This window comes from Hyperolius riggenbachi, chromosome 1 (genome assembly GCF_040937935.1).
Source record: "Hyperolius riggenbachi isolate aHypRig1 chromosome 1, aHypRig1.pri, whole genome shotgun sequence".
NCBI classification, from domain to species: domain Eukaryota; kingdom Metazoa; phylum Chordata; class Amphibia; order Anura; family Hyperoliidae; genus Hyperolius; species Hyperolius riggenbachi.
This window is the reverse complement of record NC_090646.1, coordinates 266,350,639-266,377,156: the sequence shown is the minus strand read 5'-3', so window position 1 is coordinate 266,377,156 and position 26,518 is coordinate 266,350,639. Positions and strand designations below refer to the sequence as shown.

Below are 26,518 nucleotides of genomic sequence, written 5' to 3'. Positions count from 1 at the left end.
CCGCTATGGATATACTGCCTCTGTTTTCTTCCCCTGGCCAGTTTAGAGCGGACGCTGTCGGTGGACCTCGGATTGGCTGGTAAGCCTCGCCGCATTATGGTGCGGTGGAGCGGACGCAGCCGGCGGTCTCTTGATTGGCTGAGACGCCACGCAGTTATCATAGCATACAGGTTCCGTATCAATGCGGCGGGTTTTTCCGTAGATGGGAGGCATGCGTGATGAGTTCCTCTCCGCAAGACTGCGGAGTGTGCGGACGCTGTCGGCGCTGTGTTCATTGGTGCCTTGGTTGGTTGAGGCGGCATCTTTGGATATAATTTGAATTCTCGTATATGGCATAATCCAATGGGGACGCGGATGGCGCGGATGGACGCTCCTGATTGGCCACAACTAGGATCAGTTCCTGCACGGACGTTGTAGGCTGATTCTGGATTGGTTGTTCTTGCTTATACTGTGTTAGTAGAACGTGGACATGGTGAGCCTGAGATTAACGGCTTTCCCTGGTATTTTTATACAAGTGGGACGTTAGTGGTGAGTGTCCACAATGTGCAGGTTATGTGTATATAATATGTATGACACTATGGTTGTTATAAGGCGCATTTTTCACCAGTATATGGGACTTGGTCCCTGGTTGGTGGATTCACTGTTTATGAATATGCATTTATGTTAAGTAGTAGTTCTCTATGTGGTCCTCTTTTGGACCTTATATAACTGAGATTAGCAATCTTGTGGTAGTGTGGGTCTGTCAGGATCTGAGAAAGGACCGAGGACGGCCCGAAACGCCTGTGCGTCTCCTATGGGGCATACCCACATGAGAACTTTTAATATGCTGTAACTTTTAAAGAAGATTGCTTAATAAAAGAGATTTTAGATGGTGCGAATCTGATGGAGTAATTGACAGAATACTTGTGACTCCAAAGGTGATTGCGGCACATCGACTTACCATCGGTGCAGTTACAATTACGCTATATATACGTGGGCATTCCTTTAAGACAGACGACTTCCGACAAAGTCAAGCTATGACCCCTCTGGAGAAGCCTCTTGCAATGGCCATGCGTGTCACTTCCTCTTCCCGCTTCATTCAGTGATGCACTTTTCTAACAGAGAAGACAGGGGTGACCCGGAAGTTATAACATAGCCAAGATGGCAGCCACAATTATGTGTAGAATGGCGATTCAGGCATCAAATGAAAGGGGAGAGCACAACCTACAGAAAGGTATGCATCTTTAAGTACTTTGCAGTACTGGTCGGGGTCTTAAAGGTATGCCCATAAGAGGTGCTCGGAGCGGAGCAGTGCTTTTCAGCGCTGCTACATTTGGGCACAGCCAGCGTCGCCATAGACTGTAATGGGAATCAGTCTATAGCGGCGCTCAGTGAGTAACGTCTGCAATCGCTGGAAGCCGAATTATTTCATTCCCCCACTATCCATGGCAGACTGGAGGGGGAATAGTAATTAATACGGGCCGGACTTGTGCAGAAGCAGGATCAGCCATATACCGGCTGAATCCTGCGCCCAAGTCTACCGGCACCGATTTCAAATGTACGCCTCGGAGTCCCTTTAAGCTGTCAGCTGGAGTAACTTGCCTTATCTCAGCAGTAAGTGTCAGAAATTCTACAAGCTGTTGGTAGACCTGATAAGACTGTTTTTGACTGATCAGTCAAAAACAGTCTTATCAATCTGCCGACAGCTTGTACTCACGTGCAACTGTCGGCAGAACGACCGCCCCACGGGAGGGTCTGACGGACCCCTCGTTTGCAAAAGTATGGTGTGCATACGCGCCTTAAAAATACCAATGTGTTTCTCACAGATTAAGCGGAATATTGTATTATGCAAGATGCCATTGCTTCCAGTATACCAAATGTGATGGGGAAGTGGTTGGAGAGAAAGGTTTTAAGATTTGCACACTGGGGACATTACTTTGGGCTAAAGGCAGGTAGGATAGCTATATAGTCTGTAAGGAGTTGGGCGGTTTTTAATTGTGTGTTATGCCAGATTGTTGTTCTGCTTTAACATGGACCTATTTTATTACAGTTATAAAAAAACAACTGTAAAGAAGTATGATATTGGGTTCACTGCTACTGGCAAGTCTGTGTCAGCTATTAAAGAGCTATGCACTAATCTCTTTCATATGTAAGATATCACCGTAACCAATAAGCCTGCTAATGACACTAATAAAAAATTTGATAAACAAAAAAACCTTCAATGTGCGCTCCTCAACTGATTCCTTATTCCAATCTGTCACTGTTTAAAACTGGATCGCTCCTGAAAAAAGTGTTTGTATCACTTCCTAAACAGTATATGAATAAAACAGGGCGCTCTACAGATATCACAAATAAATATACAAAGCTTCAAATGAAATGCAGTCCTGAGTCACAGAACATCAGAGTTCTAATAGTAATGTTAGAAAGTTCCCACAAATCTTCTTTCAAGCTCCTTTTGGGGCTATATGGACTCCACACTTTCCTGACATAAGTAGTTATAGTATACGCTCACCAGAGATGACAGCTGCCCTTCTCAGGATCAGCCAACAACGCTTCTGGCCCAGCCAGTATTCCTCCGGTATTTCAGCATGCTTTCCTTACCCCAGTCACTCCAACCATAAAAAACGGGAAAGCAAACTCAAATAGTATAATACTGTATGGCTCAATTGGAAGACTCTAACACCAGTGCTCCCAGTTGTTAAACAGCACCCAGTGTTCCACCACCAAAAGATCAATAAAGCCTCTCACCGCACTGCCTGGCTGACCCAACACAGACCAGCAATGTTCACTTTTCAAGCAACATCAAACTTGCTCCTGTCTTGGTAGTGCTCCTAGGACTCAAACAGGGCCAAACATAGTGGCCTAAGGAGCGAGGGACGCTCCGCTGAAAGAGCTCTAAGGATTTCTTATATGCGCATTTGTATCTGCTAAATTGTAAGTGCACTACGTTTTAATCATTTTAATAAAAGAAGATTTTACACTATGTTTGGCCCTGTTTGAGTCCTAGGAGCACCACCAAGACAGGAGCAAGTTTGATGTTGCTTGAAAAGTGAACATTGCTGGTCTGTGTTGGGTCAGGTAGCAGTGCGGTGAGAGGCTTTATTGATCTTTTGGTGGTGGAACACTGGGTGCTGTTTAACAACTGGGAGCACTGGTGTTAGAGTCTTCCAATTGAGCCATACAGTATTATACTATTTGAGTTTGCTTTCCCGTTTTTTATGGTTGGAGTGACTGGGGTAAGGAAAGCATGCTGAAATACCGGAGGAATACTGGCTGGGCCAGAAGCGTTGTTGGCTGATCCTGAGAAGGGCAGCTGTCATCTCTGGTGAGCGTATACTATAACTACTTATGTCAGGAAAGTGTGGAGTCCATATAGCCCCAAAAGGAGCTTGAAAGAAGATTTGTGGGAACTTTCTAACATTACTATTAGAACTCTGATGTTCTGTGACTAAGGACTGCATTTTATTTGAAGCTTTGTATATGTATTTGTGATATCTGTAGAGCGCCCTGTTTTATTCATATACAATAAAAAAAATTTGAGTGAAATACAACACGCACCTGCTTTTAAAATACTGTATATGTATGTGTATATATATATATATATATATATATATATATATATATATATATATATATATATATATATATATATATATATATATATATATAAAAAAAAAACAACAAGGAGTTGCAGCACACCGCTCTTTTATTTGAGCTTATCACAAGTTTATACAGGCAAACAGTTTCGGCTGTCCCCAGCCTTTCTCAATGGGCATTGAGAAAGGCTGGGGACAGCCGAAACTGTTTGCCTGTATAAACTTGTGATAAGCTCAAATAAAAGAGCGGTGTGCTGCAACTCCTTGTTGTTTTTTATCTGTCCTTGGGGAATTGGGCCACCCCAGTTGCGTGCACACAAAGAAAAGGTGTTGATCGTGAGAGCTGCTGACCCCACTGGATTATATATATATATATATATATATATATATATATATATATATATATATATATATATATATATATATATATATATATATATATATATATATATATATATATATATATATATATATATATATATATATATATTTTAAGGCAGAATTCTAGTCTGGCATAGCATACAATGAAAACTTGTTTTTCCAATCTCTTACAGGCCATATAGTTATCATAATCATTTTTCATCCCAAAAGTAGTGTCAGTTGTTTGAAAATCACTGGACCCTGGATTCAGTAGTCGGGGCATGAACATGCGTGCGGACACATCCAGCTGCCTCCGTTTTTGAACAGAAAGGTCACTTTGCAAAAACAAGTTCACTGTTTTAAAGAATGTGTTGCATATTACCTTTTAATCTGTACACACTTAAAATGTGTACTGTGTTGAGTGCATTGATTTATTTGAGTTATTTGTGTTGCAATCTTTTTTTTTTTTTTTTTTTTTTTTTTTTGTACTAGGTGTTTGCTAAAATTATTTTCCAAGTACCGTATGTCCTCAAAGCAGAAGTGTTTCTTACTGCTCTAATGTGAAATAGAAAAGTACATACTACTGATTATTTGTGACCTAACTCTTAACTGCATTGCTGCAAGCCTACCTATGCCATACTGTACTTATATTTATAATGAAATGCCATCTCTCACGTGATTAGCTCTAATACTGTAAAGAGAACAGAAGTCTATTTCTTTACATTTGTGCTTCTTCTTTTTTGTGTGTGTGTGTGTGTGTGTGTGTGTGTGTGTGTGCCCCCACTTTCACCCTTACTACTGTCGTCTAAGTTGCATATAAAATTGCATATTGTATTCAAAAGCAATTATTACTGAAATAGTCACTGTTTCGCAAGGACAAAGGAAATGTTGGAATGTGTTAAAGGGAACCTGAAGCGAGAAGCGTATGGAGGCTGTTTATTTTCTTTTAACCACTTGACCACTGAGGGGTTTTTACCCCTTTAGGACCAGAGCAATATTTTCCTGTCAGCGCTCCTCCCATTCTTCACATTCAAGTGAAGTTTTGCAAGGCCGTGAATATACTACACAAGATGCAGTAAGTAGTTAAACAATACCAGTTGCCTGGCAGACCTGCTGATCTATTTGGCTGCAGTAGTGTCTAAATTGCGCCGGAAAACAGCATGCAGCTAATCTTGTCAGATTTGATAATGTCAGAAATGCCTGATCTGCTGCATGCCTGGTCAGGGTTTATGGCTAAAAGTATTAGAGGCAGAGCATCAGCATGACAGCCATGCAACTGGTGTTGTTTAAAAGGAAATAAATGTCAGCCTCCATATACCTCTCACTTTAAGTATCCTTTAAGTATATGCTTTGTCTCAGTTCCCCTCCAATATAGCAGGGTCAATGATTGCAATCAGCCACTCGGGTACTTAGGAAGTGGGCTGTGAAGATGAGCTTAGTTTTGCAGAATTGGCTGTAATAAAAGATGGCAACAATGAGGCATTGGGTTTTACAAATATTGTTCAGACCAATATCATAAACGGGGCTATCCAACTGGGTGGAGGCATAAGGGATAATTACAATACATGAGCTTTCATATGACATTGAAACTTACTGATAGTCATCTTTCCTATTTATACATAATGTCACTTATAAGTGCAGCCACTAGATAAAAGTTGAAGGCCCAGTTCACAGTGCTCAGTTGCACTGCAGAATAATTCTGCATGCCCACTCACTGCCCATACAATTCTATGGAGATGTTCATAGTACTGCGTTGTAACTGATCGTGTTATTCTAATTCGCTGCATGCTGGCTTTGTAATAGTCTATGGCCAGTCTCCATTGCAGTTCACACACGTTATAACGCATGTGTTATGCAACTGACCACTGTGAACCTAGCCTTTAACTGTACTTTTAAAATACAAGCTTTTTCAAAAGATTTTTTTAAGAAACATTTTAGACAATATATATTATATACTGTTTATGTTAGATATGGAAATTACAGCCTGACAATACCCCATTATAACTTCAATGAAGCACAGAAATTCCTCTTAGTGATGGCATATCTTCTTTGCATGTCATGTGCATGTATACTCAGTAAAATGGCATCATGAATTGTGACATTCATCTCCAATTTTCATTATAGTGGCAGAGGCGACCGTTTGAAATCAGATATTCATTTTTATATTTAATATCTGTCCATTGAATGTCTTATGACATGTTTAGAAAGTGGCTTTTTCAAGTGGTAAATTAAGTCCCTTTCATGTTTTGGACTTCCTTAGCCTGCCAAGATATTTCCTGTAATAGTACAATGAGACAGCCACATATTAAGCATTAAGATCCAGGCATACAATGAGACAACCACATATAAAGTATCATAAACACATTAGAGAAACAGGTGCCGCACAATGTCATTCAATGGTGGATTGTTAATTATAAACAAGTGTGTTATCTTTTTTTTTTACCCATGCTGCAGGTTGCTGTATGCTCTTTCAGCTCCTGCCCTTTCTCCTCCCCTCTCTATTGCACAGTACATTCTGCTCATTTGCAGGCAACCGTTATCAATCCAAAATAACGCCTTAAAGACTGATCAACAGTCATTAAAGGCAGCATTAATTGAGCATAATTTAAGGCTTAAAGCGGATCCGAGATGAAAAACTAACTAACCGTAACTTGTCTATATATCTTATCTAAAGTTTAGATAGTTTACACAGCAAATTTAGCTGCAAACCGCTTTAATAGAATATGATTATGTATTCCTGTGATACAATGACAGCAGCCATGTTGTTTGCAAATAATTACACAGAGGCAGGCTTATCTGTATCTTTAGCACTCACCATGTGAAAAAAACTAATTATTCCCCCCTCCCCCTTCTCCCTCCTCTTCTCTGCCTCTCAAATCAATGGCTAGTAACACTTCCTCCTCCTCCTGCCCAGACTGAGTTCCCATGAGCCCTTGCTACTACCATGGCTCTCTGAAAACCTGTGGGCGTGGTTTATTTAGTTTATAGGGAATTAGAGTATTAAAACAAAAACAAAAAAGGATTTTTCTTGAGGAATGCCCTATAAACAATAGGAAAGGAACACAATTATGCAATGAATAAAAGTTCACCTCGGATCCACTTTAAGCAATGTTGAACAATTATCTTACAAATGATCCATTCATTAGGACCAATTTTCACTTTAGATACTTAGCAAAAATATTCTTAATTAGTCACATTATTGTATTTTTGCATGGCCAGCTGCCTTGAATTTTTACTTCGTGTTATAGGCAGGACTGTGGAGTCGGTGCAATTATTGGGTATCTCGAGTTGGAGTTGTAAAAAAAATACTCTGTCTTGGATACATTTTTGGGTACCTGGAGTCAGAGTCCTAAAAAGAAAATACTTCAATTTCCCAAAAATTTAAATTGATTTTTTTCTTTTCAAACTCCCTTTACTCATGAAATCAATTAATTTAATTTAATAGGTTGTTAATTGTGGGGTTGAGGACTAAAAATTCAGTTATACAGTAGTACTATACTCTACAAATGCCTGCAGGGCTGGTGTGAATCCACTGAGAATCTTGCATCTGCACATTTAACACAGAGGAGTCTATCATCTGTAAACCTGTTTAAGATTGTGAGTGACAAATGTGTAGTGTAGTAAGAATCCCATCATTCTCCTGCAGAGTACCTGCACATTACACTTAGACGTACCCACAGTTAGATTGCCTAAGGCCTGATGGATATTTGTTTTGTCTCGGCCCTCTGCATGTACAGCTACTGTGCAGCTGTCTCTGATATACTTAAACACAGAGGTACACTAAAGGTGGCATACATTAGGCAACTTGACTACCGATCAACCATCCAATTTAGATTATTATAATCGAATTGGATGAAAATCGTTGCCGCCAGGTGCATGCCCGACTGATAATGCGACCAATTTAGGGACAGAAATTGATCGCTTTGTCTATCGCGCATGCTGTAAGATGTCTGGTCGAAGTTGCTTGGTCAGGTGCGGGGCGGTACGGTGGCAATTTCCGGAACAAGCAACGAGACAATGAAACCGCCGCAATGTATAAATGTGCCCCCCATGTGCATTTATACGTTACCTGTCCTGTTGCAGCCTTTGCGCGATGTCCCGTAACCCCCGGGTGGCTATCCATACACGATACTAGCGCCTGACGTCAGACTTTATGCGCCGACGTTAGACGCTAGGTGCCAGTAGTGTGTATAGATAGCCACCCGGAGGTTACAGGACACGGCGCGGAGGCAGCAACAGGACAGGTAACGTATAAATGCACACACGGGGGGGAGGCGCTGCACATTTATACATTCAGGGGCAGCGGCAGTGTGGACATAGCGGGCTCAGCCGATTCCCTGCAGATTTCATGTTGAAATTGGATGGGAATTAGCCTGTAGTATATGGAAAGGATTGACAAGAGACAAATATATCTCTAATCAAATTCGATTAGAGATTAATTTGTCTCTTTGTCGATTCTGTCCATAATCGTCAGGTGTATGGCTACCTTAAGGCTGGTTTCACAGTTGGATGTTAAAGTCCCACGGTACAGCAGCCAGTAACGCAGCCTAACTCACAGCACTGTAAAATCAATTGTGCTGTTCACAGTGCCCACGTTGCGTTACTTAGTAACGCAGCACGTTTAAACAAAGTGCTGCATGCTGTATGTTATACTGGGCTAAGCAGCGGTAGACTGCTTGCACATGCTCAGTAATGTTGGAGGAGGAGATCTCCCTCCTCCTCTGCAGCCAGCCACATGGCTAATTAATATTCACTGCACTGCAGAGACTCCTGGTCGGACTGTAGTGTTGTCCAGATCATGAACGAATCGTTCATTTGATCCGGATCTTTTTTGTGAGTCGAATCATCCGGATCATCACAATGAAAAATTTGGTTCCCAGTGGATGTCTGTCTGGAAGAAAATGGAACATACAGAATGTACAGTGCAGGGAAAGTCCTGTCCTGCTAGTCATTTCACCCAGTCTGCTTCCCTAGTAAAATGATTCAAATGATTCGGTTCAAAGATCCGGATCTTTTCAATGATCCGATTCAAATGATCCGAATCCTTAAAAAGATCCGGACTTCCTATCACTAACCTGGAGTGACTGCTTTGAGAGCTGCATAACGCAGCGCAATCTGACGTCCACTTTCAACACCACCATACGTTGCTTTAGGGGCACGTTATGCGACCATAACGTCCCCTAATACGCAACTTCTTGGTGGGAAAGTAGCCTAATGCTTAAAAGTTAGGATGTCCCAACGCATTGTCTGTTTAATAAGGTTCACTGGAAACCCTTATCAGCTGTGTTTTGGTGCATAACTCTGTCCCCTTGCAGAAACCCTAGCCTTTTCAATATCAGAAAAGGGCAGAGGCCTTTTTTTTTGCAAGGTGGAGTGGCTGCATGCTGGAACCTGGCTAATATGGAGTCAGAGTTGGTGGAATCATAAATTGAGGAGTCTGAGTTGGATTTTTGTAACGTCTCCACGGCCCGAGTTATAGGTGCTGTTCTCAGTTACCTGAGGAGTATGCCCAATTTTTGGGGGGGTCAGAGCTGTACCATGTTGATAGGTTTCACTGTCACTATTCACAGAGGAGTGATTTGCTGTTTGTTTCTGCCCTGCTCACACACACACTGCTTTCTGGCAGATCATATGAGAACAGCTGAGGGATTTGTTTTAGATACAGAGAAGGATCTAAAGGGAAGGACCAGTACTTTTTCCTTCCTCTGATGCCCAAAGTCCTTACTTTGACCCCCCACCCCCATTCAAAATGAACTCTTCCTGGCTGTAAACTACACACACACACACACACTACAGTGTGACCCACACTGATAAATTACAACCATAAAACACTTCCCTAGCAGAAAATGGCTTCTGAGAGCAAGAAAGAGAGGTCAATAGTTCATAGCTTTTAGCTCTGGCATACTTCAATGAATGTGTCATTGAGCAAAAACAATAAAACAGTAAAAACTTAAAAAGTAGATTTAAATCTAAAATAAAACTGTGGAATATCTTAGTCATTTTTAGGAGGAGGAGGATAGATACAATTGTTTATTTCATTAGTTTATTTTCACCTCAGGTGTCCTTTAAAGCCAGTGAAGATTTTTTCTGTATGCTGGATGTTCTGGTTTTGGACACAGTCCTCCATAGTATTGCCCACACTGAAAACTGTTGTTAGTAAATGTCATTTTCTTCACATAAGAAATGAAAAGATGAATAAAAACCTTTGTATTGCTAGGATTTTAGTTAACTTTGATAGTTGTCCTTTAAGCAATGGGCTGTTTTACAAGCTTTTAAACACCTCTGGAGTAGCGCCTAAACATGCACTCATGCACTTGTGAGACAATCCACCGGCATTACCCGAGGAAGTGGACGAGTCCTGCAAAACTCATTGAATTTGGTACTTGATAAAAGCTTTTTGTTAATTTGGCTGTTTGTTTTCCAATTCGGAGGTAAGTAGTGAGTGACTGTTCATAATTTATAAACCCTTTTAACCCCCTTGGCGGTACAATAAATCCGCCAGGGGGCAGCGCAGCACTTTTTTTTAAATTTTTTTTATTTTTTTTTTAGCCTAGCGCTAGCTACATGCTTTCCCCCCCCCTCCTTTCACTATCCCTCCCACCCCTCCGATCGCCGCCGGCGCTTTTACCCTGCAGGGAATCCCGTTCTGAATGGGATTCCCTGTATGGGCTTCCCCGTCGCCATGGCGACGATCGCGATGACGTCATGGATGTCATCGACGTCCTGACGTCAGCGGGTGTCCCGATCCACCCCTCAGCGCTGCCTGGCTCTGATTGGCCAGGCAGCGCAGGGGTCTCGTGGGGGGGGGGGGGCGGCGAATCGGCGGGTGGCGGCGATTGTTATGCACACGCAGCTAGCAAAGTGCAAGCTGCGTGTAGCAAAAAAAAAAAATGTAAATCGGCCCAGCAGGGCCTGAGCGGCACCCTCCGGCGGCTTACCCCGTGTCCAACACGGGGTTACTGCTAAGGAGGTTAATCTTTGTATCACTTGAGGCCTACTGATCGACAGGCTAATTGCACACTATGCATTTTGCATTGCGCATCAGGAAAAACAAAATTGCAAGGTTGCAGTGTTGAAAAGTCACATAATGCATTATAAGTGTGATGCAACACATGTAGTACATAGAAGTATGCTTCACTGCAACAGTAATCATGCATGTCATCCAGTAAATGCATAGCAAGCTGCTCATCACTGGGATGTAATTGACCACACTGCAGCACTAATGTACAGATGTGGATGTATTGTATCACAGTGGATGCAGTGCGAAAGTACCCTGAGTTTTCCTTTTCTGTACACTGCCAAAAAATACATTTTTGTAGATGAGAAGCTGATTGGTTGACTCCTTGAGGATCCATGCTGGAGTGGGGGCTGGTGTAAAATCGTCTCCACAATCTAGATGAGTTGATCTATTTGTTTTCAGTATTACTGCCATTACCTCCATGTTTATATAATACTACACTTAGTGGTCCCCAATTTTGCCCTTCTATTCCATTCTCTAAGCTCTTTGGAAAGTGAAGATTTTTAGTGGTGAACCTCTACTTGATGTTGACTTTATTTCAAGTAGAAATGGTTATATTTTCTTCATGTATAAATCTTGTCAAGATGTATTTCTTAAGTGTCAGTACTATTCTGTCCATTTGTCTGTGTACTCTTGCCCACATTTCTTGGTATTTACTCCTAGTGATCACACACAGTTTTTAAGCCACTTGCATGACTTTGTCTTTTTGTCATACAGGTTTCTGCATGTTTGTACTGAGTTTGGTCAAGAAGCAGTATCGTCTACAGTTTTACATGGTGTGTATTAATTTGTGCTCACCTAATATTGTCGTGCAAGTACAGCTGTGACTGCTTCCTGTTGCTAACCTGCACCAAGGCCTGTATATGGCTGGAGCATAAAGCAGACCTAAAGTTTAAATTCCAAAGTGAAAACCTATCAGTGAGACATGCTATGACTGTTCACCCATTTTTTACCCATTGCAGCAACAAGTGATTAAGCAGGAGGGAAGTATTGTGGTAGCTCCATTATTCACCATTGTGTATCTGACACACTCCTTTCTCCCTCTTTGATTGACTGGCTCAGTGACACACTACACTACATACCTGGGCTGATCTAAGTGCTACCCCCACCCTTCTACTGGCACAATCTCTCAGAAGCCTTTGCAATGGCAGAAAACTGCTGTGGCAGTTTTTCCATAAGCTGACATGGCTAAACAACAAAACCTGTATTTTCTGGCACAGAAAGTCCGCTTTCAAACATTTTATTCATGTTACTACGGACTGTGCTGACAGTACAGAATTGATTTTTACACTTTTGGTCCGCTTTAATTTGTATGTATGTTTGTTCTGTGTGTTTGGGTATAGTAATAAATGTTTTGTATTCTCATGTTTCTTGTCATTTGGCACTGATTATGTAATGTATACCTTTTTAATTGTGTCTTTTAAACATTATTAATATAAATTAGTTCAGCAACATAGCAGCTTTTCTATGCCCCTAAACCTTTATGTCTAGCAAGTAATACTACCTGTCCTGGAAGTTGTCAGATTATCTAAAATGCTTGATTGACTATTGCTCACCCAGTGGAATGGGCAGGTTCACAGGCCATATAATAGGCAGGTTCTTTTTATTAGTAATTCCTTTTTACATTTTTGTGACAGGTAAAGCAAATATTCAGGCTCATGCTATTACAAAAGGGCACACCAAACTGGTTTCAATCATTGTCTAAGCCAGGGGTCCCCAAACATTTTGGGTCGAGGGCCGGATCAACATACTTCAGACTGCTGGGAGGCCAGAGTATACATAAAATGATGTAGAAGTCTTTGAGGACCAGACAGTGAAGCATACCCAGGTGACAACCTGCAGTGGAAAGCAGTGTCACGTGATGTGGAATTTGATTGGAAACCAGCGAATTACTGCTTTCTGGCTGCCATGTGGATGGGTGTTGCCAGTACTGTTATTCAATATGCGGACCACCAGTATTTAAAGATGTAGCTGACCGCCGCATCTATAATTAATAGATTTTGTAAGGAGGGGCTGGTAAAAAAGCCTCAGGGGGCCACATTCGGCCCACGGGCCTTAGTTTGAGGACCACTGGTCTAAGCAAATTGCAAGCAAGGTGATACTGTGCTTAAAAATGTATTGAGATAGCTGATAGAACTTGGAGTATGCATTCATTAATGCATCATGGAGTAGGATTGCTACCAGCTTATGCTTGTAATGATGCATATGCAGTGTACTGTATAAGGGTTCTTATATCTGCTAGAAAATAATGGCACACTACTGCTTGTTTTCATATTGCAGGTTAGATAAGGAAATTGAATCACATTTTGATTGCTTTTAAGAGCAACTTTGACATTTTGAGATAAATGAATACAGGAAGCTAGCTATGATGGCTACTACGTGGTTTTACAGAACACAAGCACAGCAGAAGAAACACTGCAAAAGACAGGAACACACCTTTATAAATCACTTCTGACTGTACATTGTGGTGATTCCCAAGGAGAGCAGTGCTGTCGTGAAGGATAATAAACAAGGGGATATCGTCTACAAATTCCAAACAGGTCCTGTTTTGGACAGCTAAACCTAAATTTAAAGTGAACCAGAGATGAAGCACTCTCATGGATTTTACCATATATATCAGTGGGAACATTAGAATTAGTGCTTCATCTCTTGTTCACTTTAAGGGAATAAAGTGCGCAGCTTTTCCTTTTTGTACATAATATTCAAGTCGTTTTTTGAAACACTTTTTCCTTCTTGTATACACTGTGTTGTCATTGTTCCCAACAGTTTGGATGGACCCACGTCACTTTGCTGATTACTGTCACTCAGTCTCATCTTGTCATCCAAAACCTTTTTGAAGGGATTATCTGGTAAGGATTAATATCAGTCTTATTTGTATCATATTCTTATTTATCAACACATCTCTCACATAAACTCACCCCTATATAATACTTCATAGAAGGACACCATTGTTTAGTTCCTCAAACTGTAAACATTATTTTTCTTCTTTTGCATGTGGGCATATTGGGTTAAGCCAAGTCATGTACATTACTAGAGATGATCAACTAGATGCAAATAATTCTAGCGTGCATCTGAATTTTGGCCAGTCAAAATCAACAGGAAGTTTGCTTGATAAGTCCAGGTTCAAGGTGCATACAATTTGCATGCAATCCAGAATTATTTACCTCTCATCAACTTATCTCTAATGATCACCTGCCCCCTAGAGATAAACCAGAGATTAAGTTAATAATTACCTGGAAGGTATGTATGGGGAGATAAATACCAGCATTTAGAAAATGATCAAGAGGAGCATTCCAAATTGTTCCTGTCAGATTAGTGTGCCACAACTTGCTATGGATCTTCCAGTTTATTTAGGTGTAAAAAGGGCTCCTGTTCTGCGCAGCTTATTATGCATGCATAAAGTGTGAATGTCTACTCTGTTCCCCAGAGTACTGTTGCCACGGCTACAAAGAGTTGCAGTGTAATCTTACAGTCAATCTGAGCTTTAAAATAGCTAGTTGCAAGGTTATTTTGAATGCCATTACATTACAGAACGATTTGTAGAATTTAAATTTTCTTTTGACACCTGCCTGACTTTCTTTGTGAGGCACAATGTTGAAGGTAGTGGTAGACTTCTGCGGGCGTTTCTAGCCTTTTTTTTATTTACTCCAGGCAAGAAGTCCAAGTAAAGGCCAGTGCACACCAAAAACCTTTAGCAGATGCGCAAAACGCTAGAGGTTTTTGAAGCAGATTTTTAGAGCGATTCTAGGCATCTTTAGAGAGAGTTTCTAATCTCTTACATGCGTTTTTTGGAGCGTTTTTGTGTAGCAGATGTCATATATTGTTACAGTAATACTGTAACTGAACAGCTTTTGTAACAAAAATGCCTGGAAAACCGCTCTGATCTAGCGTTTTTCAGAGTGGTTTTCCACTTTCCTATACTTAACTTTGAGGCAGAAATGCCTCAGAAATCTAAAAAATGCTGCAGGACAGGAGTTTGCGTTTGAGGGAAAAACGAACCGCTCTGGTGTGCACCAGCCCATTCACTTTCATTAGCCAAGCACTTTTCCCCCTGAAAGCGCTTTAAAAAACTCTCCAGAAACGCTCTGGTGTGCACCAGCCTTGAGACTGAGGAATGCACACAAAGCCGGATCATCCACAAGGCAACGTAGGCAGGTGCCTAGGGCTTGGAGAGAGTCTAGGGGCCCGATTTATGCTAACCCTCAACATATCTTGCCAGAAAAGCTAGGTGGCCATCAAATGTGGGCCCAAAGTAATTGCTGTCCTAGGGCACCATTTCACTTTAAGTACATCTCTGGATGCACAGGGGGGCTGAATGTGGTGCAAAGGGAGACAGAAGGAGGCACATAAAGACAGAGGGACAGAATAAGGGGAGGGACTCACCGCCCACCCTGTGTTGCCCATTACTGAGCGTGCAATTCACTCGCGCTGCTCCGAGCCGTCCAACTCTAGCGCCGGAATCCAAGTTCCGCCCCGTTTCCGGCACTCAACCAATCGGAGTTGCCCCCAGTTGCTGTCACTGCCTATTCGGCCAGTGACGTCATTCCGCACGCTACCGAGTACTTGGACGGTATCAATGGGAGGACAAATGCGCTCCAGCCTGGTGTGTTGCCATGGCTACGGTGGCCACTAGTGGTCCAATTTCTAGCGAAAAATCATTCGAGCGATCAGAAATTCTGATCGGATTGGTTGTAAATAATCTTCATTGGTGGACACAATCGTTTATGAACGAGTGAAAAAAATGTCGTCCGAATGAATTTTCGTCGAACCAAAATTTGGATTTTCTTGTTGGTTGTGATAGATAGGAAGCAAAGATTGGTTCGTTGATGGTGTAGTGAACGATGTATTACAATATTTCACTTTCGATCAGAATTTCTGATCGCTCGAACGATTTTTCGCTAGAAATTGGACCGTTTTTGGAAATCCTAAAGCTGGCCACTGAGGTCAGATCTAAAATTCTACTTGGAGGCAACTTTAAGGTAGCTTATAAAGAAATTGAGATACTGTAGACTTTACATCATCAAGGTAGCAGCTGCCTCAAAAACTAAAGATGACATCATTAAATAAACTCAAGTTTAGTAGTAAAATATTTTGCTGCAAAATAAATTATATCCCAGAGAACGTTTAATCACTAACATTAACCATACCAAAATTTACTAGCGCAAGAATATAGCTAGCACTTAAAGTAAGGAATCTGACTACAGTATCTTTAAAAAAGTATACCAGTAATAAAAGTCCTCACGCATTTTCTCATATAATGTATAAATGGGTCGAGAAATACCGTAGGGTGCCTTATATGAACATGCTAGACTGCCACGCTCAGGTTCATTATGCTATGTCTGCCACTGGGTGGCATAATATACCGATAGACAAGTCTAGTAGTCTCAGTCACTGGTCTCAGTCACATGTATAGTTAGAAAATGTTTGTTGATCTGGTGGCACAGTAAATAGCACTTTCACCATTCAGCGCAGTATCTTTTAAAATAATTCTTCAGCACTCTGCAGTTGAAAAAGTAACAAAAAAATAGGTGGAAAACTACTGCCAAAATTATTCTGAGCAGCTTCTCACTTGCAGGTGCCTTAATAGGCATTTTATTGAAATTTAGCGAACATATTATCTAGGCGAAAACTTAGGGGAAAGTTAACTGCATATGGGCCGTGGTGGTGTTTAGTGAACTTCAGTCTACAGTCAAGCTAGAATAGTTTTTCCGCTGTGAGAAATGAAACTGCAACTCAGGGCCTCAATCCCATAACAATCAGTCATGTTCCTTGTTTTATTTGCAAATCAGCACTGTAAAATTGATAGTTAGAAGCAGGAGAAACCTTTCAGGGGAACAAAACAATCATTCTCACACACACTAAAGGGACCCTTGCAGCGATCGATGGGGTCAAACAATCGCAAATCGATGCGCAATCGAATTTCAATGGATTTCGATCGATTTTATCTATGACCGGATGGAAAATCTAGGTCGATCTGCTGATGGCCCATAGAGTTGCATTGGATCTAATGGTGCAGTAATGCTTTTATGCCTAGTACACACCATACCATTTTCTGTAAGATTTTCTGTTAGATATTTAACTAACTTACTATGCGGATTTTTCACACCGGTTTGCTTTAAAACATCACTGCTAATTACATGATATTGTTCTGGGACCTGAAAAACAGATGCTAAAGAGCAGCTTTAAACTCAGTTTGTGCAATGCGGTGATAGGACAGTGCCTCCAATGAAAGGTTGTGTGGAGTGATCATTGCACAACTCAGGAATTCAAAAAGCAAAAGTCACTCTTTGTAAATAGCATGTCACTAGCTACTATAGCGGAGTCAATAATTCAGATTTCTCAGTTTCTTTGAATATTTCACAAAAACCTTCCTGCAGCGTCTCCTAATACTTGCTGTCACATTCCAACATCTTTCATCGGGATCCGCTCGATTTTCTTGGCATGCCTTTTTGATCAATGTTGATCTTGTTATTGATCAAACATTTATCCAGAAAAGCTGTTAGTTTGCTTTTTTTCAACAAACAAGAGTTAAGGATGGGGAGGTAGGAAACTTGGTACTTGCATGATGTTTCCTATAGATTTGTACTGCACTAAAGGGGCCCATACACCTAACAATTTTCCCGCCGATATGCAGCAGATTTGATCACTGTGATCGAATCTGCTGTGAAATCGTTGCGCAAACGCTGACAGAATGAACGATTTCCGGCCGAAATCAATCGTTCCCGTCAATCCGTCCATGCGTAAGATTTCGCTCGATCTCCGGCGGGTTGGGAGTGCGTCGATAGCGGTGTTCGAATGACCGACGGCAGCAAAACATTACCTGCTCCGGCCGGCGCGTGTCCCCTGGTCTCCGCTGTCCCTTCTCCCAGCTCGACTCCTCCAGCTTCACAGAACTTCCTGTCCCGGCAGGAAGTTTAAACAGTAGGGTGCCCTCTACTGTTTAAACTTCCCCAGCAGGAAGTTCAATGAAGCTGGAGGAGCCGAGCATGGAGAAGACAGCGGAGACCAGGGGACATGCGCCGGCCGATTCACAATCTGTTTGCAGTAAGGGCAACCATACGATCCCTATCTGATAAGATTCGATAAGAGAGGGATCTATCTGTTGGTCGGATCTGATGGCAAATCGACCAGTGTATGGCTACCTTTAGAAGTTCAAGATTAGCAGCAGCAGTGGTCAGATCAATACTGCATCAGATGTCTAACAGCTAATGCGATATCCAGTGTACACAATGTTATCCCAGTAAATGATCAATAGAAGTCACATATTGATAGATTATCTGATCTAAAGACTTGTGCAGTATGCTTCCAATGACATGGGCATGTTCATGTGCCCGTGCATGCCCAGAAGACGCTGACCCATCCTTCAGAGGCTGCCAGTGGGACCCAGGAGAAGACTGGAACTGTGGCGAGGGATGCAAATGATTTCTGGGGACTGGAAGAAGCCCCAGGTAAGCTAGATTTATTTCACCTTGGGTATCCTTTTTCACACAAGGATACAGAGATGTACACATGGTGTACTGCCTAGGTTCTCAACAGGTGGTACACATATCTCTGGAATTACTTGGATTTCTTTCAATGGGGTACTTGGACATGTCAGTTATTATATTACAGCAAGTTTTGAGACTAATAAAATGATAAACCATACATTAAACCAATAATAATTTTGGTTTAGGCAGTGGACAGACTTGTCTGTTTTCGTGCATGTTCTGCACAGACAAACTGATTTAAACTAAAAACTCATGTTAACCAATGGGATAGTTCACACTTACAGTGGATCCGAGGCAAACTTTTGCTGCCTTCATTTTTCTGCCCCTTACATATAGTTTATTGGGCATAACCCTCCCGAAATGATTTTTTATTTTTTTGTTTATTACCTAATTGCATGTAAATGAATGTATCCACGCCCCCCCCCCAGCTCCTTCAGCGCCTAGGCATGCTGAGTCCCATGCTGCAAGTGCTCATGGGAGCTCATCCTGGGGAGGAGGAGGCTTTTGCTGAAGCACGCAGGAAATGTCAGAGGCAAGAGAGGAGTGATGTTTTCACAGGCTGAGGGGAGGAGATGCAGAGCAGCTTGTGTGTGTAATAATGACAAGCAGAATATGGCTGCTCTCATTGTATCACAAGAAGAAATAATCTTATACTGTTGAAGCTGTTTGCAGCTAGATTTACTGTGTAAACCATCTAAACGTTAGATAAGCTACAGTGGAGGAAATAATTATTTGACCCCTCACTGATTTTGTAAGTTTGTCCAATGACAAAGAAATGAAAAGTCTCAGAACAGTATCATTTCAATGGTAGGTTTATTTTAACAGTGGCAGATAGCATATCAAAAGGAAAATCGAAAAAATAACCTTAAATAAAAGATAGCAACTGATTTGCATTTCATTGAGTGAAAGAAGTTTTTGAACCCTCTAACAATAAAAGACTTAATACTTAGTGGAAAAACCCTTGTTTGCAAGCACAGAGGTCAAACGTTTCTTGTAATTGATGACCAAGTTTGCACACATTTTAGGAGGAATGTTGGTCCACTCCTCTTTGCAGATCATCTCTAAATCCCTAAGGTTTCGAGGCTGCCTCTGTGCAACTCTGAGCTTGAGCTCCCTCCATAGGTTTTCTATTGGATTAAGGTCCGGAGACTGACTAGGCCACTCCATGACCTTAAAGAGAATCTGTATTGTTAAAATCGCACAAAAGTAAACATACCAGTGCGTTAGGGGACATCTCCTATTACCCTCTGTCACAATTTTGCCGCTCCTCGCCGCATTTAAAAGTGGTTAAAAACAGTTTTAAAAAGTTTGTTTATAAACAAACAAAATGGCCACCAAAACAGGAAGTAGGTTGATGTACAGTATGTCCACACATAGAAAATACATCCATACACAAGCAGGCTGTATACAGCCTTCCTTTTTAATCTCAAGAGATCATTTGTGTGTTTCTTTCCCCCTGCAGCTATCTTCCACTGAAGTGTCAGGCTGTTTCTTCCTGCAGAGTGCAGACAGCTGTGCCTGTATGTAATTCCTCAGTATGTGAAAGCCCAGCCAGCTCAGAGGAGGATTTATCCAGCTTGTAAAAGATAATAGAGCAGAGAGAAGCTGCACTAATCTAAATAACACACAGGCAGTGTGCAGAGAGGGGCCTGGAGGGGAGAGATGCATCACAGAACCACAACACTGAAGAACTTGGCAGCCTTCCAGACACAGGCTGACAAGTCTGACAAGAGAGAGATAAGTTGATTTATTACAGAGATGGTGATAGTAGAACGTGCTGCAGTAAGCCAAAACACATTAGAATAGCTTTTGGAACGTGTAGGATGGAAGAAAAGCGGATGAAATTTTTGTTACGGAGTCTCTTTAATGTGCTTCTTCTTGAGCCACTCCTTTGTTGCCTTTGCTGTATGTTTTGGGTCATTGTCGTGCTGGAACACCCATCCACGACCCATTTTCATTTTCCTGGCAGAGGGAAGGAGGTTGTCGTTCAGGATTTCACGATACATGGCTCCGTCCATTTTCCCGTTAATGCGATTAAGTGGTCCTGTGCCCTTAGCAGAAAAACACCCCCAAAGCAAAATGTTTCCACCCCCATGCTTGACGGTGGGAACGGTGTTTTGGGGGTCATAGGCAGCATTCTTCTTCCTCCAAACACAGCGAGTTGAGTTAATGCCAAAGAGCTCTATTTTGGTCTCATCAGACCACAGCAACTTCTCCCAGTCACTCACAGAATCATTCAGGTGTTCATTGGCAAACTTCAGACGGGCCTGCACATGTGCCTTCTTGAGCAGGGGGACCTTGCGAGCCCTGCAGGATTTTAATCCATTGCGGTGTAATGTGTTTCCAATGGTTTTCTTGGTGACTGTGGTCCCTGCTAATTTGAGGTCATTCACTAACTTTTCCCGTGTAGTTCTAGGATGCTTTTTCACCTTTCTCAGAACCATTGACACCCCACGAGGTGAGATCTTGCGTGGAGCCCCAGAGCGAGGTCGATTGATGGTCATTTTGTGCTCCTTCCATTTTCGAACAATCGCACCAACAGTTGTCACCTTCTCTCCCAGCTTCTTGCTAATGGTTTTGTAGCGCATTCCAGCCTTGTGCAGGTCTACAATTTTGTCTCTGACATCCTTGGACAGCTCTTTGGTCTTTCCCGTGTTGGAGAGTTTGGAGTCTGCTTGATTGATTGATTCTGTGGACAGGTGTCTTTTATACAGGTGACTAGTTAAGACAGGTGTCCTTAATGAGGGTGACTAATTGAGTAGAAGTGTCTAACCCAGGCATGGGCAAACTCGGCCCTCCAGCTGTTACGGAACTACAAGTCCCACAATGCATTTGCCTGTATGAGTCATGACTGTGGCTGTCAGACTCCTGCAATGCATTGTGGGACTTGTAGTTCCTTAACAGCTGGAGGGCCAAGTTTGCCCATGTCTGGTCTAACCACTCTGTGGGAGCCAGAACTCTTAATGGTTGGTAGGAGTTCAAAAACTTATTTCACTCAATGAAATGCAAATCAGTTGCTATCTTTTATTTGAGGTTATTTTTTTCGATTTTCCTTTTGATGTGCTATCTGCCACTGTTAAAATAAACCTACCATTGAAATGATACTGTTCTGAGACTTTTCATTTCTTTGTCATTGGACAAACTTACAAAATCAGTGAGGGGTCAAATAATTATTTCCTCCACTGTATATAATATAGACAAGTTACTTGCTATAGTTCGTTTTTCATCTCGGATCCACTTTAATGCGTTTTTTGTGCACAGGAAAAAAGCTGACATTCTGCGGGATAATTCTGCAGATTTTGGTCGTTTTCTCTATTGACTACATTAGCTGCTGTGAAAAAACACACACAGTTTTGTGCATACAAACACGTGGCGTGCAGAAAACGCATGCAGAAAACTGAAAGACAAGTGTGTCCTCTTCCTAACTGAAAGCATAACAGACGATCTTAAAAAAAAAAAAAGCATTTATACACAAAAAATATGTACTCTAAACAATTACATGTGTGTGAAGGGGTACTTGAGACGATGCCCTTCAAAACAAGGGTACTTGGTTAACTCCCTCCTACATAAAATGATAAATGCTGTTATAATGTTGAGAAACACTGCTGTACAGTATTCACAGCATAGATACGGCTGTGGAGCTAAATATGTCAATCATAGGCCACTATGGAGTTTCCTTATTTTTCTTTGAGAACATCAGTAATGCTTTATAATTGCATTATTATTCACCAAATCTCATCCGCTGCTCCACTTTAGCATTGATATGTTTAAATTTCTATTGATTTTATAGCGAGAAAAGGTTGAATATAGGCTGCTGGTTTAAAAAGTTTTTCTGAAACATTATGGGTCATATTTTCAGTTATTCCCTCTAATATTCACCGTATTTCTCTTAGTTTAACTGTCGGTAAATTTTACAGCTTGCCTTGGCTTGACTTCAGTTTCTTTCTTTCTTTTTTTTTTTTTTTTGTAATGGAAGTCTTTTCACCACTGTGCCTCTTTCTACATGACTGGTTCCTCCACTTATAAAACTGTGGCAACACTAAATAGATCGTTATCCTAATGTTAACAAACAGAGTTCCAAACATTACAGATAAAGCAGAAGCAGGGTGCCAGGAGTTAACCTCCTCAACATTCCACTGAATGGCAGAATGCTGTACATTTACTTTAGCTGGTCCACTCATTAGTCTCTACAATGTTGGGTAATCTGATCTCACTTCATTTGTGACGCAGTTATTATATTTTATTAATGTTATGCATTTATAAAGTACTGAAATCACCACAATCATTTTTTTTTGGGGGGGGTCAGGGCTAGGGAAACTAAAATTACTAGTATGTTATGGGGATTTGATAGGAAATTGGAGATCCCAGAGGAGGACACTGGGCGAGCATGGAGGCTCCATGCACACAGTGTGCTACTCAGAGGTGAGTCGGATTGCATACTGGTGAGGCTATTACCTTTAATGCAGGATTTGAGCCTTTGACCAGGGTTTGGATCCCGGCTTAAGCCACTGCTTTAAACTGTAAGGAATCTTTGGCCAAGACTCCATAATGATCCTGGTTGCCCATGGAGCGTGCCCTAAATGGCTGCAGCCTTGAAGCGCTTTGAGTCCGCCAGGAGAAAGACACGATATAAATGTATCTAGCCTTAAATCTGTGATTCAAGTATTACAATGCATGATTGCTAGTCACCTACCTATCATATTTAAAGAAGAACTTCACTCGGTAAGATTGTCTTGATGGAGGGAGGATGGGTGGGCAACAGGCTGCGGAGTTGGAAATAAGCACCCGTGTGAATGGAAAATGTATTCATGTTTGCATATTTTTGCAAATAACTTCATATTTGAATTCATAAAACCTGAACCACAGATTTAACTTGGATATAGAAATGCATTATGTAATGCCATTGATACATATGTCTACAGGCCACGGTCAGGTAGTATATACAATTTCAATAAGCAACCTTATCTTACAGGGAAGTCTACTTCAAGAGTTGGAACAACATATCAACCAGGGAACAGCCATATCTGGAAATATCCAATTGATTGTAGTACTAATGGTGCCAATACTATATGAGACCTTTCTCAGCATATCCGATTATTGTGATTGGATTTGCTGAAGATTGTTGCCCCAACATACAAGTTTCAGAAATTGACAGACATTATCGGACAGGATGGTTCTTTGTTGGTTGATTGGGGGAGGGGGCTTGACACTTTCTATAGGGGGGGGTGCTAGATCTGGTGACTCCTGCTAATGCTGCTTCCCCTTTGAGAGTATTACCATAGCAAAGCACTCTGACCCACCTCTCCAGCTAGTGCTTCCTCCTCTGTGGTGTCGTCATTTCCAAGTGCCCATAGTGACCACGTGAACTGTTGGTGTACGTACATGAGTGCGTACATGCTGCCAGATCACTATGAGCACCACGAGACAAACAATTTCTGTTATCATATATACAAGAGGTTCCTTGTTCTTTCAGGTCATGAAAATAAGTTAGCAGCTTTATAGAATGAAAGCAACAAAATATCAAGTATCGTTTATTGAGCTATTTATTATAGTATCTGAAAATAACAAACGCTGGCAAGAAATCTGCTTACCGTTAAGAACCTTATACGTTAGTGATTGTGTTTGTTCAGTCCACATGCTAGACTTGCCCTACAAAGAACTGCAGCTACAGCAATGTTCAGGTCTATTCTTAGTTCTATTCCTTAATTTCTGACCTTACCCGAAAACTTTATCTCTGTAATAAAAGGCTTTCTTATAATTTCATCTCCAGATTTTTATTTTTTTTCCAACTTTATAGGGGAAAATTCAGATTCTGAGAGAGGATGTCACCAGTTAGTATTCTCTGCTGTCATATTGCATCATAAATTTCATGCTGTGCTTGGTACATCTTTCATTTACAGTAGGTTTAAAGCTGAAAACCTCAAATCTGGTTATTTGTCTATCATGAATGAACGAGTACGGTATATAGGACAAGCCGTGCACTTCTGAGTGCTCTGAAAAAAAGATGGTGGCATAGGCTGAAATATGAAGTATTAAAAGGAGGCAGTGGAGAGCAGGACTGGACTGAAGGAATACAGACTGAGATCTGGGGCAGTAGGTAGGATGACTGGGATGGAGATTACAGACTGAGATTGGGGGAAGGGGGGGATACAGATTGAAACTGGAGGAAGCACAGTGAGGAACAGGACTGGGCTGTGGAGGATACAGGCTGAGATCTGAGGCAGTAGGGAGAATGACTAGAATGGAGATTAGACTGAGACTAGAGGGAACAGGAGAGAATGAAAAATGAGATTGGGGTGAACCAGGGGAAATACAGACTGAAACTGAAGGGAGCAGGAGTAATAACAGTGAGGAGTAGGCCTGGGCTGGAGGATTCAGACTGAGATCTGTGGTGTGGGAAATAAAGGTAATTTTGGGAACATGACTGGGCAAAATGCTGTGGACTGAGATATTGTGGCAAAAGCAAATAGAAAGGTCAAGACTGGAGGATACAGACTGAGACTAGAGGCAGTAGAATAATATTTCAGTGCACTCATCTGCAAATCCTTATATTGTCATTTTAAACTGTGCAAAAACAGTTTTATTTTGTTTAGAAAAAGAGGCAGTAGGAGAGAAAGCTATGAGAAGCATGACTTGGATGGAGAATGCAGACTGAGATATGGAGTAGAGAGGTGGTGCAGATCAGGACTGAGCTGGGGGATACACACTGAGAGTGGAGGGAGCAGTGAAGAAAGCAATGAGGAGCAGCACTGGGTTGGAGAATACTAACATAAGTTGGGAGGTAGTGTGGTGCAGGCAGAGCCGGAGCATACAAACGGAGACTGGTGGGATCAGTAGAGAAGACAGTGAAGAACAGAAAGATCCTAATAGCCAGCTGCGTGTATTACGCACATCCGAAGTGTGCTGTGACCACCCTGTGCTATAGTACTCTGTCCTGTTGGTTTTATTTGTGTCTTCTACCATTACCTACCATCCTGCATTGTCCATGTCATACCGGTTATATCTGCTGTTTTAATAGTATCCATCATTAAAGTACAGTCATCATTTCAGCATCTAAAATCTAGAATTAGTGGCACTAAAGCAAAACAGTCATATTTGTCATAAAATGTAATGAAAAAAATAGTTAACTCTTTTTTTATGCTATTTTCTATTTGGTGTTTCATAGGTTTTTAGTTCCAGCTTCGATCGTTATCTGCAATGATATCATGGCTTATATGTTTGGGTTCTTTTTTGGGAGAACACCATTAATAAAGGTAAACATCAAGAAATATTATGATATATTATGATAAATTAAATTGTGAAGAGGGACAAACTTCAAGATTTTTACTAGCCATCCAGAAATCATTCTTATTTTCCTCATTATATAGCTGAACATTCAATATACTTGTGAGAAATATACTGTTCAAAACCCCCTTGCTGTGAGAAATGGGCAGTGCAGGATTAGGGGTGGCCCAGGTCCGCAGGTGCAAGCATAGAAAAAAATATATGGTCCTCACAGTGCCTAAAAGCAGCATCCTTTTTTGAATTTAAATACTTATGGCTGTGGCCAGATTCATACAAGTGGATCCTGTGTTCTTACAGTTCAGCTATGATTAAGGTCAGTGTGGTCTAAAACATGTTAGCTAATTTTGTGCTGGTGGATTTTTGTATGTATTCGTCTATAAAGAATGGTGCTCTTGGACATTGTACAGATCATTCCTTTTTAGTGTAAGCATTAGATAGTAGTTAACCTCATGTACATTTGTATGCTGTAGATTTAGAGCCTAGCATTGCAATTATAAGGGAATTGCATCCATTCTTTTGGGTGATTGTTTCAGTCAGGGTTAACTGACAGATTACTGCATCATACCAGCACATGCTGCACCTGCAGGACTGTACTGATCTTTGCATAGATTGCCAGATTGGAATGTCATCTTACTAGCTCGTACAGACCTTTGAGACTGGTGGTTCAGGCCAAGACCTTGCCAGCAATCTGCTAGTCTCTGTTGAGTAAGGCTTTGAATAAATTTGGTGTTTTGCGCCAAGACTGTGATAACTCTACCAGCCTGCACCAATGTCCCTGTGTCAACCTTTGCGAG

The 26,518-nt window shown here is 41.4% G+C and overlaps 1 protein-coding gene across 2 annotated transcripts in view; it reads left to right on the top strand.

Moving 5' to 3' along the window:
• CDS1 (CDP-diacylglycerol synthase 1) overlaps positions 1-26,518 on the top strand; it is a 165,019-nt gene that overhangs the window by 74,272 nt on the left and 64,229 nt on the right. For both annotated transcript variants that reach the window (XM_068233516.1, XM_068233515.1), the window contains exons 6-8: positions 11,671-11,729; positions 13,720-13,802; positions 25,606-25,693. In XM_068233516.1, the coding sequence (XP_068089617.1) occupies positions 11,671-11,729; positions 13,720-13,802; positions 25,606-25,693 (230 nt within the window). The remainder of the gene's footprint in view (positions 1-11,670; positions 11,730-13,719; positions 13,803-25,605; positions 25,694-26,518) is intronic.